The sequence below is a fragment of the Meleagris gallopavo genome, chromosome Z (assembly GCF_905368555.1).
Source record: "Meleagris gallopavo chromosome Z, MGAL_WU_HG_1.1, whole genome shotgun sequence".
In the NCBI taxonomy this organism is placed as follows: domain Eukaryota; kingdom Metazoa; phylum Chordata; class Aves; order Galliformes; family Phasianidae; genus Meleagris; species Meleagris gallopavo.
The window spans coordinates 55,909,647-55,925,273 of record NC_139435.1 but is presented as its reverse complement, the minus strand read 5'-3'; the positions used below and the strand labels follow the sequence as shown (position 1 = coordinate 55,925,273).

The 15,627-nt window shown below is 44.2% G+C and overlaps 1 protein-coding gene across 4 annotated transcripts in view; it reads left to right on the top strand.

Annotated features, from left to right (window-relative positions):
• SLC49A3 (solute carrier family 49 member 3) overlaps positions 1 to 15,627 on the top strand; it is a 103,570-nt gene that overhangs the window by 75,728 nt on the left and 12,215 nt on the right. Inside the window, exon 1 of one of the 4 annotated variants that reach the window (XM_085213980.1) lies at positions 6,641 to 7,522. The exons of 2 other annotated variants lie outside the window; for them this stretch is intronic. Coding sequence is in view for 1 of the 2 variants with exons in the window: in XM_031557425.2 (XP_031413285.2) it covers positions 11,608 to 11,727 (120 nt within the window). In the remaining variant the exon portion in view is untranslated. Of the gene's footprint in view, positions 1 to 6,640; positions 7,523 to 11,527; positions 11,728 to 15,627 lie in introns of those variants that run through there. One more of the 4 variants, XM_031557425.2, reaches the window with a different exon arrangement.

The following is a 15,627-nucleotide window of genomic DNA, read 5'->3' as shown; positions in this document are numbered from 1 at the left end:
CCTACTGACATTGTATACAGTAGTAAACACTCTGTACAGATGAAGCCTTCAGCTGGCATCAATAAACCTGGCTTCAATAAAAAATGTACAGCCTCACTATGAGTGCAGTTTTGGGATCCACAGCACAAAAAGAACATCAAACTATTAGAGAGTGTCCAGAAGACGGCTACAAAGATGGTGAAGGGTCTGAAGGGAATGATGTATGAAGGGTTTTATCATCCGAATGAAAATCTGACTGGGAAGCCAGCCTATAAAGTGCTCTCTTTCAGTGACTCTGGTGTCTGAGAAGAGCTTCGTGTCATTCATTGTGGTGATAGGTCTACAGCAGAGGAGTAAATGGACAACCAAGAGGAAAAACATGCATATGTTTTTCTTCATAAACGTTTAATACAGCTCCAATGAACTGTGACATAACGCAGCAGAACCAATGCTGAATCTTCTAAAAAGCACCAAGGAATAAAACCCATTTGTATGTATTCTGGATTAAACTTTCTGCAAAATTCAGCTGGATCCAAGAATCTAAACCAAGTTAGTGCTGCGTTTTAATGTGGTGCAGCCCGGTAGAAGGCTGTTTTCCTTACTGCTAGGAACCAGAGGGCAAGATGTGTGAGGGGCAGCTGTGGTCCCTTGGTGTGCTCAGTGCAGAGTCGAGGAGCTGAGGGGACTCTCAGACATAGGGTTCGGATTTTGAGTGGTGTTGTGTGGGGCCAGGAGCTGGATTCAGTGATCCTTGTGGGTCCCTTCCAACTCAGGATATTCTGTTATTCTATAGTTCTATGAAAATAACTATAGTCACTTAGTACATGGGATGTGTTGGCCATGCAGCCAAAATAAAAGCCTGCCAGCAGTGAGATGCCAGGCTTTCAGCTGTGCTGTCCTGCCAGGGCTGTGGCAAACTGTGGGCAGGAAACATCAGTGCAGCCAGTGTGATCAACATGAGAAACCCTCCTGAACAGCACAGCCTCTGGGCGCTCTAACTTGCCTTTTGTAATGATGTTTTCTCACTCAAAATATCCTCCCATTCCCACCCACAGCAAACCACCAGTGGAACTACCAGCAGGAAAAACAGGCTGCACAGCAGAGATAGACCATTCAGCTTGGCTCAGAAGAAGGTGAAGCAAGTGTCAGTTCATTTTTGGAATCCTTTAGGATACTGTTCATAAGAAAAAATACATTCCTGCTCTGAAGTTATTTCATGAAGCCATTTTACAAACCATATGCAGAAATAATCTGAACATGTCTGATGTCATTTATTTTGTCTTTAACATTTTTGTAACAGAGACATCTTGTTATTCTGTGCTCTATGCAGACATTGTTCAAAAAGATGCTTAAAAAAAAATTAAAAATTGGCCTAATAAGTCATTCTTGCTGCACATAAATTGAACAAACATAATTCAGCTGCTGAATCAGATTAAATGGAAGAAAGATGTGAAATTCCTGAACACTGTGTTTTAGAGATGTGTATAGGGCAACAGTATTTCCAGCTCACCTCCAAGTCAAGCTTTATGCTAAGCACAAATCTGGTTATAAAGACCCATAGGGGAAGACATTCTGGGCAGTGCAGAAACTATGTAATGAACAGGGACTGGGATTTCCAGGCCCTCCCTATTGCAGTCCAGGTCTCTCTGCGATGAGATCTGCTTCTCATGGTACTAAATGAGTGCATCTGCATGTGAATGTTAATCTTTCACTAATAAGATCTCTCCAAAAAATGCAGCAGTGAATTTCCAGTCTTCTGGAAAAAAAAAACAACTTTGAAATTAACTGAGGGAATCCTAAAACTTGAAGATCAGGAACCAGTGATATTTAATTTCTTTTGAACAAGATACTTAGTTATGGGGTAGCCATGAAAAAAAAACAAGGCAGAGCAAGCATTAGCTCTTCTTGTTTGGTGAATGCGTAGGTCAGACAAATGGGCCAAAAGCTGATTCCCATTGTATTACTGTTGCATCTCTTGAAAGAGCATTTTATGTAACACATTTTCATTCTAAATGCGCTATTGTCTGAAAGTTGCTCTTTCCCCAATTTGTCCAGGACAGAGAAGTTTCATAACAGCCATTTTTTCCATTTACACTTTTTGCTTGCTCTCCTGCCAGGCCTGTAAATTACTTTACTAAAAATGACTGGGTGGAGATAGGTACCTTCTTGTACAAAAAGAGTTACTGTTTTGAACTGTGCCTTGGCCCTTGGTTTTTAATGCAAACATGCCCTGCAGAGTGGTGGTAGCATCAGATTTGGGAAGCTATTTTCCCCACTTCTGAAGCAGCGACCCTGCAGCAAGCTGCTGTTAGACACCTTGACTTCTAGTGTCTGTACAGAGAGACAGAAGATGCTTCAAGCAAGAGGCGGGCAGCTTCCCATTACAACTGTATAAGGTATTTTTATTCTGGGGGCTGGGCAGATTCAACCAAGTATGTTTTCCAGATTTTTTAAGGTCTGGGATATATCAGCAACATACAACAAATATGTTAAAGTAGTGTTTCTTTACACACTGGCACTATCAAAAAAACTTATACAGTAACATTCAAATGTATTTTAGCCTATTAGTTCCTCTTCAGTATGTGTGGCATATATTTCTGTGTCTTATTAGTGAAATTAGTGAAATTGTGGTATTTTTTGGTTTACCTTCAGCTACACAACATCACAATATGTACTTCCATTTGTTTGTTCATTACTAACTCCAAAATAATAACTCTGGATTAGGGATTGAATGTTATCAAACACCTTTGCTGTTTAGTGATATTATTCTACCTAGTTTTGTGTTTTCCTAATTAGCTAACACGCTGTCATTCTAGTTTGTCAAATTAGACCTAGATAAAAGAAAAGAGCATGAACTTTGTCCTAAATACGTACTTGAAAAGCACTATAAGAGCTTCAGTGGTTGTTTAGCTATGAATATATATGTTGAATTTAAAGGTAGAAAATGGACTTTGTACTACTGCTTTTCAGGCTGCCAACTCTGCTATATGATAGGCAGAAACCAAACAAGAAAATTAGCTAAGTCTGAACATATGAATGTCTTTGATTTTAAGAATGATATCAGCAAATCCTGTGTATGATAGCTTCCCTTTGGAAAACGAAATTGTGAGAGAAAGATTGTATAGCTAAGTTGGAAAGAGAGAAACAGCACTTTCTGCTTTTTCAAAGATGTTTGAAACGTAGAGGGGAACCTTATTATTTGACAGCCTTTGCTTTCACACTAGCACATGCAGATTGCAGCAGTTGTAACAGGGCTCAAGGCAGAAAAACGTACCTATTTGTGTTAGAAAACAGGTAATGGAAGCCAAGATCTTAATCTCAGCCCCAGGACTTACAAACTTCTCCAGCGTTAGAAGTGATAAGCATAAAGCAGGGGAGTACAGGGAAAGCTTATGAACACACCGTGGTAAAGTGCAGGGTCCAGGGAGACCGTGGACTGCTGGTAGAAATCAGTATATTGTACATCGCTATAGATATGAAGTCTGTCTTGATTGGTGACGAGTTAAAAGGAGCCAATTGGAGGGAAAGCACATTTTAACATACAGCCTTCTCCCACTTGATTTTTTTGACCCTCCTTCTAGATTTCAATGCTGAACTGAAAGCTGGTCTTGATTAACTGAATTCCTTATCTCATGCCGACTGTTCAGCAACTCAGCAGAGCAAATAGTTATTTACGGAACTGATACTGGCTGGCACTGGAGAAAAAGTTTTAGAGAGCAGATTGAATTACTGCCAGCAGCCAGCCTCCTCTTCCACAGTAGCAGCCTAGTGGCTCAGGAGGCAGCAGGAGCTTCTATTGTGATTCATGGCACTTCAAATGCAATAAAGATAAGGGCACGCTCCTTTCCCGAATAGCAACTCATTCCTGAATGTACTGGTGAAAAATAAGCAACCTAGCTCTGAAGAAATGAGTGCATGCACTCATCCATTTACATTAAAAAGATGGGTTCTTACTGGCAACCTTTCAGTCACCAAGAGAGTCTACCTAAAAATGCAGTTGATGGCCTGTTCCATGTACAAATACACAGCTGGATTTTAAAACATTCATGCAATGTAATTTTACTGTATGGTTTTTGTATAGTTCTATCTTTGTATGAGTAGAGTCAGCACCGTATATTCCAACATCAGCCTGAATGATTGGATGCATTGGCTTTGCTATTGCAATTTACATTTGTTTTACAAGCAATCAATTCTGCATGAATAATCCTTATCAACCTGCGTCTTTTGAATTTTATCCCATGATCATTTTATGAAAAATCCCTTATGATGTTCCTACGTAACTGTATAACATACCTCCTCAGCAACTGTAAAGGCCAGAATAACACTTAAATCTGAATGAGTTAGATTTCTGCTGGAATGAAAAATAGTTTCAGGTCTATCACTTAGAAGGTTTGCAATGTGTATACTCTATCAGGCTAAATCAGATGATGATTCCCTTTTCCTATTCTTAAGCCACAGGATGTAAAAAAGAGTAATAATTTATACAGATGCTAATTACTCCCTAGGAGTATTCAGAATTATCTGCAGCCACTCTGATTTTAAAAACTTGTAGTATTAAAAACATGTATGCTAGCATCTGTGACAGCAAGGAATAGAAAACATGTCAACTGCTGCATGGTTCTGATGTGAGATTAGCTCTACAGGATCAAGAGTAACCAGTGACTCTGCAGGAATTCCACGTGCAAAAGGAATTCCACGTAACAACTGAAGATTTCTATAAAATCATCCTGGCTTTAAAATTATGCATTAAAACAATTATGCCTTGAAATGAGAACTGAGTTTTTGTCCAAGGTGGGAAGCAAGTGCATAGTTCAATATGAGAATAATAAAAAAAAAAGGTACTTCATGAAATACAATCCCAGTCTAAAAGATTTAAAGTAAGACCTAGACTATTTCTCACACATCTTGTAAGCAACCAGGCAAGAATTATTAAAACTGAAAAATGGAATAAGAAAATAGGCATTAACCATCTGAATTTTACTTTCTGATCTGCTGTAGTAGAAGTACTGAGAAATTGTTCTTTTTACAGAAGCTGTAGCTCCCATAGGTTTCTGTCCAGCATTCACTCTGCCACATTAGTCTCTTCTCTTGGACTTGCTGTAATATCCAGGGTACCCTGCATGAGCCCACCTTATTCTGACTGAGTGGATGGGGGAATCTGGAGGCACTGAGGGCTGTGCTGAGCTTGAAAAAGGAGTTAAGATGCTAACTGCTCAGTCCATCCCTGGCCTGGAGCTTCTGGGGAGTTGCCAAAAGAGAAAATACCTGAGCTCCCACTACCTGCCCTTTGCGCAGTACTGGTCATCTGTCCTCCCAGGTGCCAAGTTTTACAAAATTTATGGCAGAATGGAATAGTATAGTTTATTTGTAAGGGACCAACAGAGATATGAAGTCCAACTGCTTGACCACTTCAAGGCTAACCAAAAGCTGAAGTGTATTAATGAGATCATTATCCAAACAGTTCTTGAATACTGAAAGCCATGGAGCTTCAATCACTTCCCTAGGAAGTCTATTTCAGTCCTTAATCACCCTCACTGTAAACATTTCCTAATGTCCCATCTGAGCCTGGCACATTTCCATTCTGCCATCAGCTCCCAGTAGCAGAGCCCGGCACCCTCTTCTCATTGAGCTGCAGGGAGCAGTGAGGTCAGCCCTCAGCCTCCTCTTCTCCAGGCTGGGCAGCCCAATGCCCCCAGCACTCCTCACAAGATTCCTTCTGCCCTATCACCAGCTTTGCTGCCCGCCTCTGCGTGTTTTCAAGAACCTAAATACCTTTTTATATTTTATATTGTCAAGACCACAGGAGGAGAATCACTTCTTTTGACCAGCTAGTTGTGCTGTGTTTGATGTATTCCAACATATGGTTTGCTCCTTGGCTGCCCAGATACAGCTCTGGCTCCTGCTGAGCTGCTGTCACCAGCACTCCCACGTGCCGTCCTGCTGAGCTGCTCTCCAGTCACTTGTCCCCATCTGTGCCTGTGTTCGGCACTGTTCTGTCCCACGTGCAGACGCAATACTTTCCTTTGCTGATCTTCATGCCACTGCTGATTATCCAGTGCCTCAAGGTATCTACATCTCCCTGCAAGACCTCACATTATTAAGGCATCATTAAAAGACATCAGTCATTGGGATTTACAGCCTTCCATTCACCATGATTGAAGATGGCCAGCAGATATAAAAGTTATCAGATAATAATGCTGGAATTTAGCACCCTAAGATCTACATCCCAGATGTTGTGCTTGGCCCCTTCTCTGCACAAAACTGGATCTCCTGGAGCACTCTAGAGATCAGTGAGTGATCACTTGAGTTACTCAGACAAATCACAGATCTTTCCCTTGGCAAAGAGTAGGATCTTCTAATGCAGTATTGAGGAAGTTGTTCTTTCCCAAATGCTTGCTAGCTCTCATTTCCATTATTGTTGAGGATATGCATGATAAGTATGCTGATCCATTTCTCTACCTTGTGGTCTGGATTAGGACCCATCTTATTCTTTTCTGTTTAACAATCATTTCTTTTCAACAGCTATTTCGTAAACAGAAGAACTGAGACTACTCTTAAGCAGGGCAATTATTTCTCTGAAGCTTTCAAATGCCACTTCCTGCCTGCAGTACCTAATAAAGCCTTGAATTGCACAAAATAACATTGCAAGATGACAGTAAATTAACCACACTTGCCTGTGTGTGCTGCAGGATGTGTGTGAGAACACACTGCGTGTCCTGTTCTCTGGCACAGGGGCTGAAAACCAATACGTTGGGGATTTCAGGCCTACAGAGACAAAGAAAAGGAGAAAGAAGTATGCCACAAATCCTTTGCACTGACTGCTCTGAGATCTGCTACCAGAGCCTCAGTTGCCCTGTGTATTATGTTTGCTCTCTCTATCCCCATACAGGGGGTAAAACAGAAAGAATACATCCATGAATTTGACGACTGAAAAGGAAAAAGAGTTTTGAGAACTTGTCTGCAGTCACTGACGATCATGCACGGCAACATCTTCTTCAGTATTTTAAGTAGTGTTTGGGTAGGGAATTCCCTTTGCCAGGGAGACCATCCAGCTGAAAGTGTGATACAAAGAATGCAAGTCACATGGCAAATATCACAATTGTAATTATCTCACACACACACACACACAAGCCTTCAAAAACACTGCAAAGTGCACTAAAACAGCTGAACACATGCAAGAGAGACACAGATCATCCAACCACTGCTAGTTTTCTCTTGTGGGAACAAGGGCAAGGGAAGAGGAAGAGGAGAAAGAGCAGAACCAGGAACTACAGTGCACAGCTCTTTCTGGGCATATGAACAATGATCCGTTGCTACGTGAATGTGTTGGCCCTCTCTGCCGGGCACGGGCAGCAGCGCGGCCACCAGCGGGGATCGTGGCACAGGGACCATCGCCTGTGCTGGGGAACGCAGCGCCCACAGCCCTTCGGGAATGGACACGGCTCCCAGATGCCTCCAGAAAGCGGTGTGCTCCCACAGGGAGATTTCTAATGGCCTTGGCAGGAAGAGCTCAGTTCTATCCACAGACTAATTTATTGAAAAGGTAATGTGTGAAATCCTTTTAAAGAACAAAGAACAAAGGGAAGGCTGTATCACTAAGACTAATTGTTAAAATTGCCTTTTGCTTCAAGATGGAACACTTACTTCGTTGGATTTTGCACTGACTTTACTTTTAATACTTTAAAACTATTGTCAGAGCTAATGATTCTAAAGTAGTTTCATCTACTGATGTTTACAAAGACAATAAATTGGTTATGTTTTCCATGGGAAAAACAAAATGATAAAATACAATTTATCTCCTTGAGACATTGATCCTGCAAGGCATCAATAGAGCTGACAGTGCACAAACAGTATTTATGTGGTTGTAACAATAATATATTTGCTTCTCTTATGTAAGTGGGTAAATTTGATACAGATGTAGATGGAGAAAACCTGGCTCAAGGATGACTAAATTCCAAAAGAAGAAAACATGTGAAAATATCAAGTAACACTTTAAGCCTTTCATGAATTTATCTTGGGCTTCAGAAAGAGTTAGCAACACAGATATGGCAAGCATGAGTGCGCTTGTCTTCTCATTCTTGGAGTCCCCCAGTAGAAGTAGCTAAGGCATATGTGATTTATTTTGGCCAAAGAAAGTCCCACTCATTTGTAGAATGGACTCTCAGCAGCCACAGCAGAGCAGGAGGAGCCCACCCCAGGCCAGGCCTGACTAAGAGGAGATCAGCCCTGGGCAGCTGGCTCTCTGCCCAAAGAATTGGATGAGTATCTTGCTGTCTCCTTCAGTACCTGTCTGATCTGACTCTTCTGTTTTGCCAAGCCAAGCAACTAATCTCTCTTTCTGGAGAAAAGCGTCTGTTTTTGCAGTCCACGAACATACCCGTACAGTGACTCCTGCCTTCCAGCTTTCTCTCCATACCTGCCAGTTATATGAACTTGCATATATAATAGTTTCTTGCAATCTGAAAAATCAGTTTCGTTTTGCTATGTGTGTTTAGCAAATACCCTGTTTGTTGTTTTTTGTTTGCTTTAAATATATTTTTAATATGTGATCTACTCCAAAATGGGTCTTAAGACTGGTACTGTGATGGTACTGAAATGGAGATTTCACTAGTTTCTTCAAAGGCACCTCCTGGTGTGCACTGTGGAAACCAGCAGGATGCGTCCAGGTATCCACGGTGAGTCTCTGCAGTCTTCTCTGTCATGAGAAATGACAATGTACAAATACAGACTGGTGACAAAAAGATTAGCATTAAAAGGTCTAGACTGGCCAAAATCCGAAAATCCATGCTTAATATCTGGCCTAGAGACAGAACAGAGTAGTGGCAAAAGCACTACATTTTTTGTGGAGCTAAAAAAAATATAGTCTTGCTATTTTAAACAGTAAACAAAATGTCAGAATAAAAGCAGCTGGAGCAATCCTGATCACCTTCCTCACCAGCATACATTTTGCTCTTAATGAGTCTGTATGGTCTTTAATTACACTTGCAGGTACCACTTTTGACTCTGCTTCTCAGAGAGTAAGGAATGCACTCTAGCATGTAAAACCTGTGGTGTCAGCAGAAATCAGATAATCTGTGCAGCAAGGGGAAATTATAAATACTCAATATAAATGAGTAAGATTGCAAATTACTCATTACTATTCAAGCCAAAGATGCACCTATAAAATATCTGCCTTAGTCCTACAGCTGAGGACATTTTATTCTCATCTCCTTCAATGCACAGTATGGGAAGAAGCAGTTCTTCATTCCACGACTGTTTACAACAGGGAAAAGGTCTCTGAAGTCTAAACCAAGGGCAAGAACAGGTCATCTCAATACTCAGAAAAAGAAAGGAGACCACTTTGGCTAAGTATGGAATCATGGCTGAATTCCAATGGAAAAACAAAACAAAACACAGGAGGTGGAAACAGCAATGGGGACTACAAAAGGGAAATGTAGAAACATTGCTTGAGTATGTAGGGATGGTGAAAACCAAAGCTCAGCTAACGCACAGATTTGCGCATCAAGAGTAATAAGAAAAGCTTCTGCTGGCAAATTAGAGGTAAAAGGTTGAACATGGAAAATGCAGGGCTGTTACTGAACAGATGGATGATTTAGTGAAAGCAAGCACAGACAAACTTGAGGAACTCAGTGGCTACTTCACACTAATCTTCACAATCAAGGTCTTTTAGGCCTCAAGACCTGGGATACACGGAGGTGTGGAAGACAATTGGTGAATGAGTGAGAGATTGCTAGAGAAAAGCTAACTCTCATAATCACAGAATCACAAGGTTGGAAAGGACCAAGATCATCTAGTCCAACCATCCTCCCACCACCATTGCTACCACAAGCCTCTAAACCATATCTCGTAGCTCCTCACCCAGGCGCCTCTTGAATATTGCCAGGGATGGTGACTCCACCACCTCCCTGGGCAGGTCATCCCAGTGCCTGACCACTCTCTGAGAGAAAAAGTTTTTCCTTATGTCTAATCTAAACCTCCTCTGGTACAGTTTGTGGCCATTTCCATGGTCCTGTTTGTTGCGTGGGAGAAGAGGCCAAACCCCTCCTCATCACAACTTCCTTTCAGGAAGTTGTACAGTGCAGTAAGGTTTCCTCTGAGCCTCTTCTTCTCCAGACTAAACAATCCCAGCTCCCTCAGCCGCTCCTCATAAAAACCTGTGCTCCAGACAGTTTCATTGCCCTTCTCTGGACACATTCTGGCACCCTGCGCTATATGAACAAGAACATAGCCAATAGGTTGAAGGAAGGGGCTGTTCTGTTCAACTCAGTTGAACTCAGTACTTGCCAGCTATATCTAGAGTACTGTGTTCAGTTTTGGATCTCCCAATAAAAGAAACACATCAATAAACTCAAGTGAGCACAGCAGGGCCACAAAGATGGCCAGACGCTGCATCAGTTGCTTGAAGAGGAGGGGCTGAGGGAATGTAGTTTATTCAGCCAGGGAAGGAAGGCTTTGGTGGATGTGGGAGAATTGTTGCAACATGCCTGGTCTGCTTGCAGTGTTATGTGTAAGGAGGAAAGGGTAATGAACAAGCTGAAAACAGTGTAGTACAGACTATATATAAAGAGAAACCTCTTCTTCATGAGGACAGTCCAGCAGTAGGATGGGTTGCCCTAAGAAGTTGTGTTCGCTCCATCTGTGGAAGTTTTCAAGACCAGGCTGAGCCCTGAGCAACCTGGTCTGACTGTTTTAACAGGAGGTTGGACCAGGCACCTCCTGAGGTCTTTTCCAAAAAGAGAATTACCCTATAATTTGTGAGCGATCAGTACTACAAAACTGCTTTGGATGCAGAATCCTCTCCCAGTCTCTGTCATAAATCATTCCACACCCATTTTATAACCAAGGTACAGAGCCTTTAACTACCCAGTTGTTGATAAACCTTCTTTCACACAGCAACTGTCAAGAAAGTTTTTTCTAGCCCCACTCAGCACACATGCTGTGCAGTTGGGTATATCCAGTAGATATCACATATGATCCCATGTCTGAGACCAAAGAAGCCTCAGTACAAGTGTCTTAAAACTGCTTAGCTGAGATGCACCTGTGACAACTGGCTCAGACTGCCTTTTTCCTGAGAACAAAAGCAAAGATGGCAAGGGGGTACTGGATATGCTGGGTTGGGGAAAGAGAGGGTCGGAGGGGAAGACTGATGGAGATACACCAGGCAGAAGCTGAGCACCAACAAAGAATAGGCAGGTGCAGGGCAGGTGAGGCATACAAAAAGAGGGCTGAGAGACATCTCTGTGCCTCACTCTCTCCTTGCATTCTCCTCTGTCCATGTTCCTGCTCCCCACTCCGCTCCCATCAGCTCCCCGCTGACACCACCGAGCCAGCTCACCCCAGCAGAGCGGGAGCTGCCAATACATACCAACAGCGGGCATTCATCGCCATACGTTCGGCACTGCGCGCCGCTGATGTAGTTTCCATTAGAGCGGGGGCGAAAAAGTAACCCCGGTCCTCCCTCCGCCCCCCTGCCGCCTTGAACACCGCCGGTCTCTCCCCAGCGCCACGCCCGCTCCGCCGCCCGGGACGCGGTGGCAAAGGCCCGGGACCGCCCCGGGAGGCGCAGAGCGGGGCGGGGCCGAGCCGAGTCGAATCGGGCCGAGTTGAGTCGAGTCTGTCCCAGCCGCGATGGAGAGGGGCGAGGCGGCGGGCCTGCTGGCAGAGCGCGGCCCGGGCCGGCTCAAGACGTACCGGCGGAGGTGGTTCCTGCTGGCCGTGGTGTGCCTGCTGAACTGTTCCAACGCCATGGTGAGCGGGGCTGGGAGGCACCGAGCCCCTCAGGCGCGGGGGAGGCCTTTCTAACCGGCGGGATCCGGCGGAACGGCGCGCTGGGGAGGAGGGCTGCGCGCATGTGAGCTCGTGGGGAATCGAGAAGCACCGCGGTGAAGCTAGGCTGGGATGGAGCGCAGGTGGAAGTGCTGATGAGACTCCTTGCGGCCCACTGAGAGGCTCAGAAACGAGTCTGTGAAGGACGGCTTTAGGCTAAAGGAGTACGAATTGGCTGGGCTTCAATGCTGACCTGGGTCAGTAGGCTTATACGTGCAGAATAAGGAGCGGGTGGATCTCCTTCTGGGGTTTGCTGCAAATACAGAATGGTAAAGGAGAGATTTTGTACTAGGCTAAGGAGAGATTTTGCACCACGCTAAGGATGACAGAGCTGTGAGGGGTCTGGAGCACAAGTCTTATGAAGAGCAGCTGTGGGAAGTGGGATTGTTCAGTCTGGAGAAAAGGCAGCTCAGGGGAGACTTTATCGTTCTCTACAACTGCCTGAGAGGAGGTTGTGGTGAGGTGGGGTTCAGCCTCTTCTCCCAGGTGACAGTGATGGGACGAGAAGGAATGGCTTCAAGTTGTGCTAGTGGAGGTTCAGGTTGAATATGAGGAAACATTTCTTACAAAGAGCAGTGATGCAGTGGCGCAGGCTCCCCAGGAAAGTGGGGGAGTTACTGCTCCTGGAGGCATTCAAGAACCATGTGGATGTGGCACTGAGGTACGTGGTTTAGGGAGTATGGGCTGACAGCTGAACCTGGTGGTCCTAGAGATCCTTTCCAACCTTAAGCAGAATGGTGCAGGAACTTACAATTGCCCACAGATACTTAATTCTGAAAGGCCTAAAGAAGGAACGCTAGATCACACCTATTTGTTGAGCAGATGAAATAGTTATCAAGATAAATATTGCAGTTTCCCCATACCAAGTCGGATGCCCAAATCTTCACTCACCAATTCATTGAGGACACTGTTGATAGTTGATCAGGCAGTGTAGATTTATGTGCTTGAGGATTACTATGCCACAAGTGCATGCTCTCTGGCAGCCAAGGTTGGCATATTCATTTGTGGGAAGGAAGAGTGGAGTGCATCTTCCATGATGCAGAAGTGCCGTAGTGGAGAAATGAAAAAATACAGTGAGAATCTGGCTGTATACTGAAACACCAAAAAGCTCAGATACCTTCTTTAGGCAAAATCTCTGTGTCCTCTGAGAGTGCGATAAGTTGTCCTGCAGAAAAGCAATTTGAAGCTCTGCTTGCAGTTCGGTCAGCACAGCACAAGTGCATCATGTAACAGGAAGGCACCACTGCTAGCCTGGATGCCTGTCCTGGCTAGGAGTGGAAGTGACAACATAGGGAAGGATGCTGTACAAAGCTGTTACAGGCTCTCCTGGGAGACTTGAACTTTGCAAATAATTAATAGTGAACTGAAGAGATACTTGAAATGGTCCTTCAGCTACACATGCAAGTGAACCCACATCTTGGGTCATGCTGCTGGAAGGAGGGTACTGTTGTCTGTCTGCTCAGTCTTATGCCAACTTCCTGATTGTTGGCAGCCTTATTTTACCACAATAGCAACTTGGGCCAGAACTTCCCCACATCAGAACTGTGTGCTTAATAGATACCTCCGGTACCAATACTGTTTTGTAAGCCTCTCTGGAATTCACAAGTATGCTGACACAGAAAGTTGTAACTACGTGTTTTCCGATGCAAATGTTTCTCCCAAATGTTGCAGGTGAAAATCACATCAAAACAGAGGGAGTGGTTGAAAGGCCATGAAATCAACTTGGCTGGTTTCTGTTTAAAAGTTCCAGATGGAAAGATTAGCTTACCAGTTCCGTGGCATGAAAATTGCCATGCAAGTCGAGATGTGTCCTTAATTCCTGCTCAGGTGCTGCATGCAGTACTTTGTGGTGGGTATTCCGGTGTCGGTGTGTTTGCAAAATGCAAATGGTGAGCACACCCAACTTCTGAGCTCTCTTATTTGGAGAGAGCAGGTCACCTCATGGGATGGACTGAGCTTCTGTGATGACACCTTGTGTTCTCCTCTTAGTCATGCACACATGCAGCTTTCCTTTTTAGTGGCCTCTGGTGTCAGTGAAAGTGACAGACAGCAGGCAGCCCTGAGAGGAGGATTGTTGTCGGTGTCATGAGGACAGTGTAGGAGCAATTTGTCTGCAGGAAAGCACGCTCAGTCATGTAACAAGGGCGGACTGAGAAATAAATGTTTCTTTGTTCATTCTGTTTTAAAATTCTGATTGAGTGAAGCTGGGCCTGACCATGTGATGATGAAAAGGAAACTACCTCTGCCCTACATCATCTCGTGAAATTCTTTCTCTGTGAGAGAGAATATCAGGGTAGATAAGGAAGGCTTTTACACCAGAGAGAAGTTGTCTCTTCCTTGAACCTCTGTTATTGACCTGGGCTTAAGAGCCTCTGTCTGTGACTGCTCTGTGAAGTGAGTACTGTCTTGCTGGATGTTGGTTATAATATCTCTAAATACTGCTGTTCTGGAAACTGCTAGCTGCAAACATAGTGTAAGAAACCCTTGCGTCGTTTTTATAAAGTCCTTAAGTAGGCATCATCTACTTCATGGATTTTCTGCCTGAAGTCCTGGGCTATGTGGCACTTCTGACCACATCTGGGCTAAGCTTAGGTGATTGCTCTCCAGATGTCTCATGCCACCACTTTTGAGTAAGTGACATTATTATGTGGATGCTCTCCATGTTTGTTTTGCTTAACTGACACCATGTTTTTGAGTGTGTGGGTGTTTAACTTAAAGCTTTACTGTTTACTAGTACCCAGGAAGTGCTGATTGCTGAGGCAAAAGCCTCTTTCTCTTTGCCTCTTTACTGCTGAGTTCAAAGGGTAGAAACTGCTTTGCAAGAGGAACTTCTTGCCTTAGTGCTGCGGACAGAGAAATGCATAGCAGAATGAGTCTGGGAGTGCTTCCTGCCCTGTTCTGTGCTTGTCAGCTTGAGGAAGGTGAAGAGGAAGGAGGAGGGAGCAGCAGGCAGAGCTGGCTCACACGTGGCTGGCTGGCTCCTGACTTGCTCTCCTGAAGGACTTGTACCACCACTTGGTGCACTTGGAGAGGAAGGAGAGCCAAACAAGTGTGCTGCAGGGCTTTGCGCACACACTCCTCGCCCACACCTGTCTGTTCCAGCAGGGCCCTTATAGATATGCATGCATACACAGCTGCTGCTGTCCAGTGCCTAGTCCTGCCTATCTTCCCATGGTCTATAAGAGGCTGAAACTGACATCCAACCTGTCTGAAGATCTCATCTCTGTCCTTACTTCCTAGGCTACTGCATTAGCATGGATGGCATTAGCTGAGGCCAGAGGCTGTTTGCTTCTAGTCTTTGTGTCCATTTTGATGATCAGTTAGCTCGAAGAAGAGAAATCTGGTGTATGGCTTTGGAGGATGAGTACTGTGCGTCACATGGACATCCATGTGACAGGAGGACATCCAACGTCACTTTCATGGCAGCCACACTGCCTTGTCCTGGTGCATGGGAGAGAATGCTGAGACTAGGGAGCTGCTGCTGCCTGATGATTGCTGAGCTGTGTCTGTTGTAAAGAACAAGGTCCCTTTCTTATGAGCAGTGGCTTCTTTTCAGACTGTACAGGAAAGGTGTTAAAGGAGTGTTGCCACACTGTGCACAGCTATACAGTCTGCCTGACAATGAAAAACACTCCAAATGGCAGCTAGTGCAGCCATTAGCATGGCAAAATGCTTGCACCTTATTTGGTTACGCGTGCTTTCCACTCTGCAAAATATTTTGCTTTTCACATCTAAAATCTTGATTTGTTGGTGTTTATGGAGGTAGACATTGGTTAACAGCTTGCATTTCATGAAAACCAACGTTTTTCTACTGTATTTGGT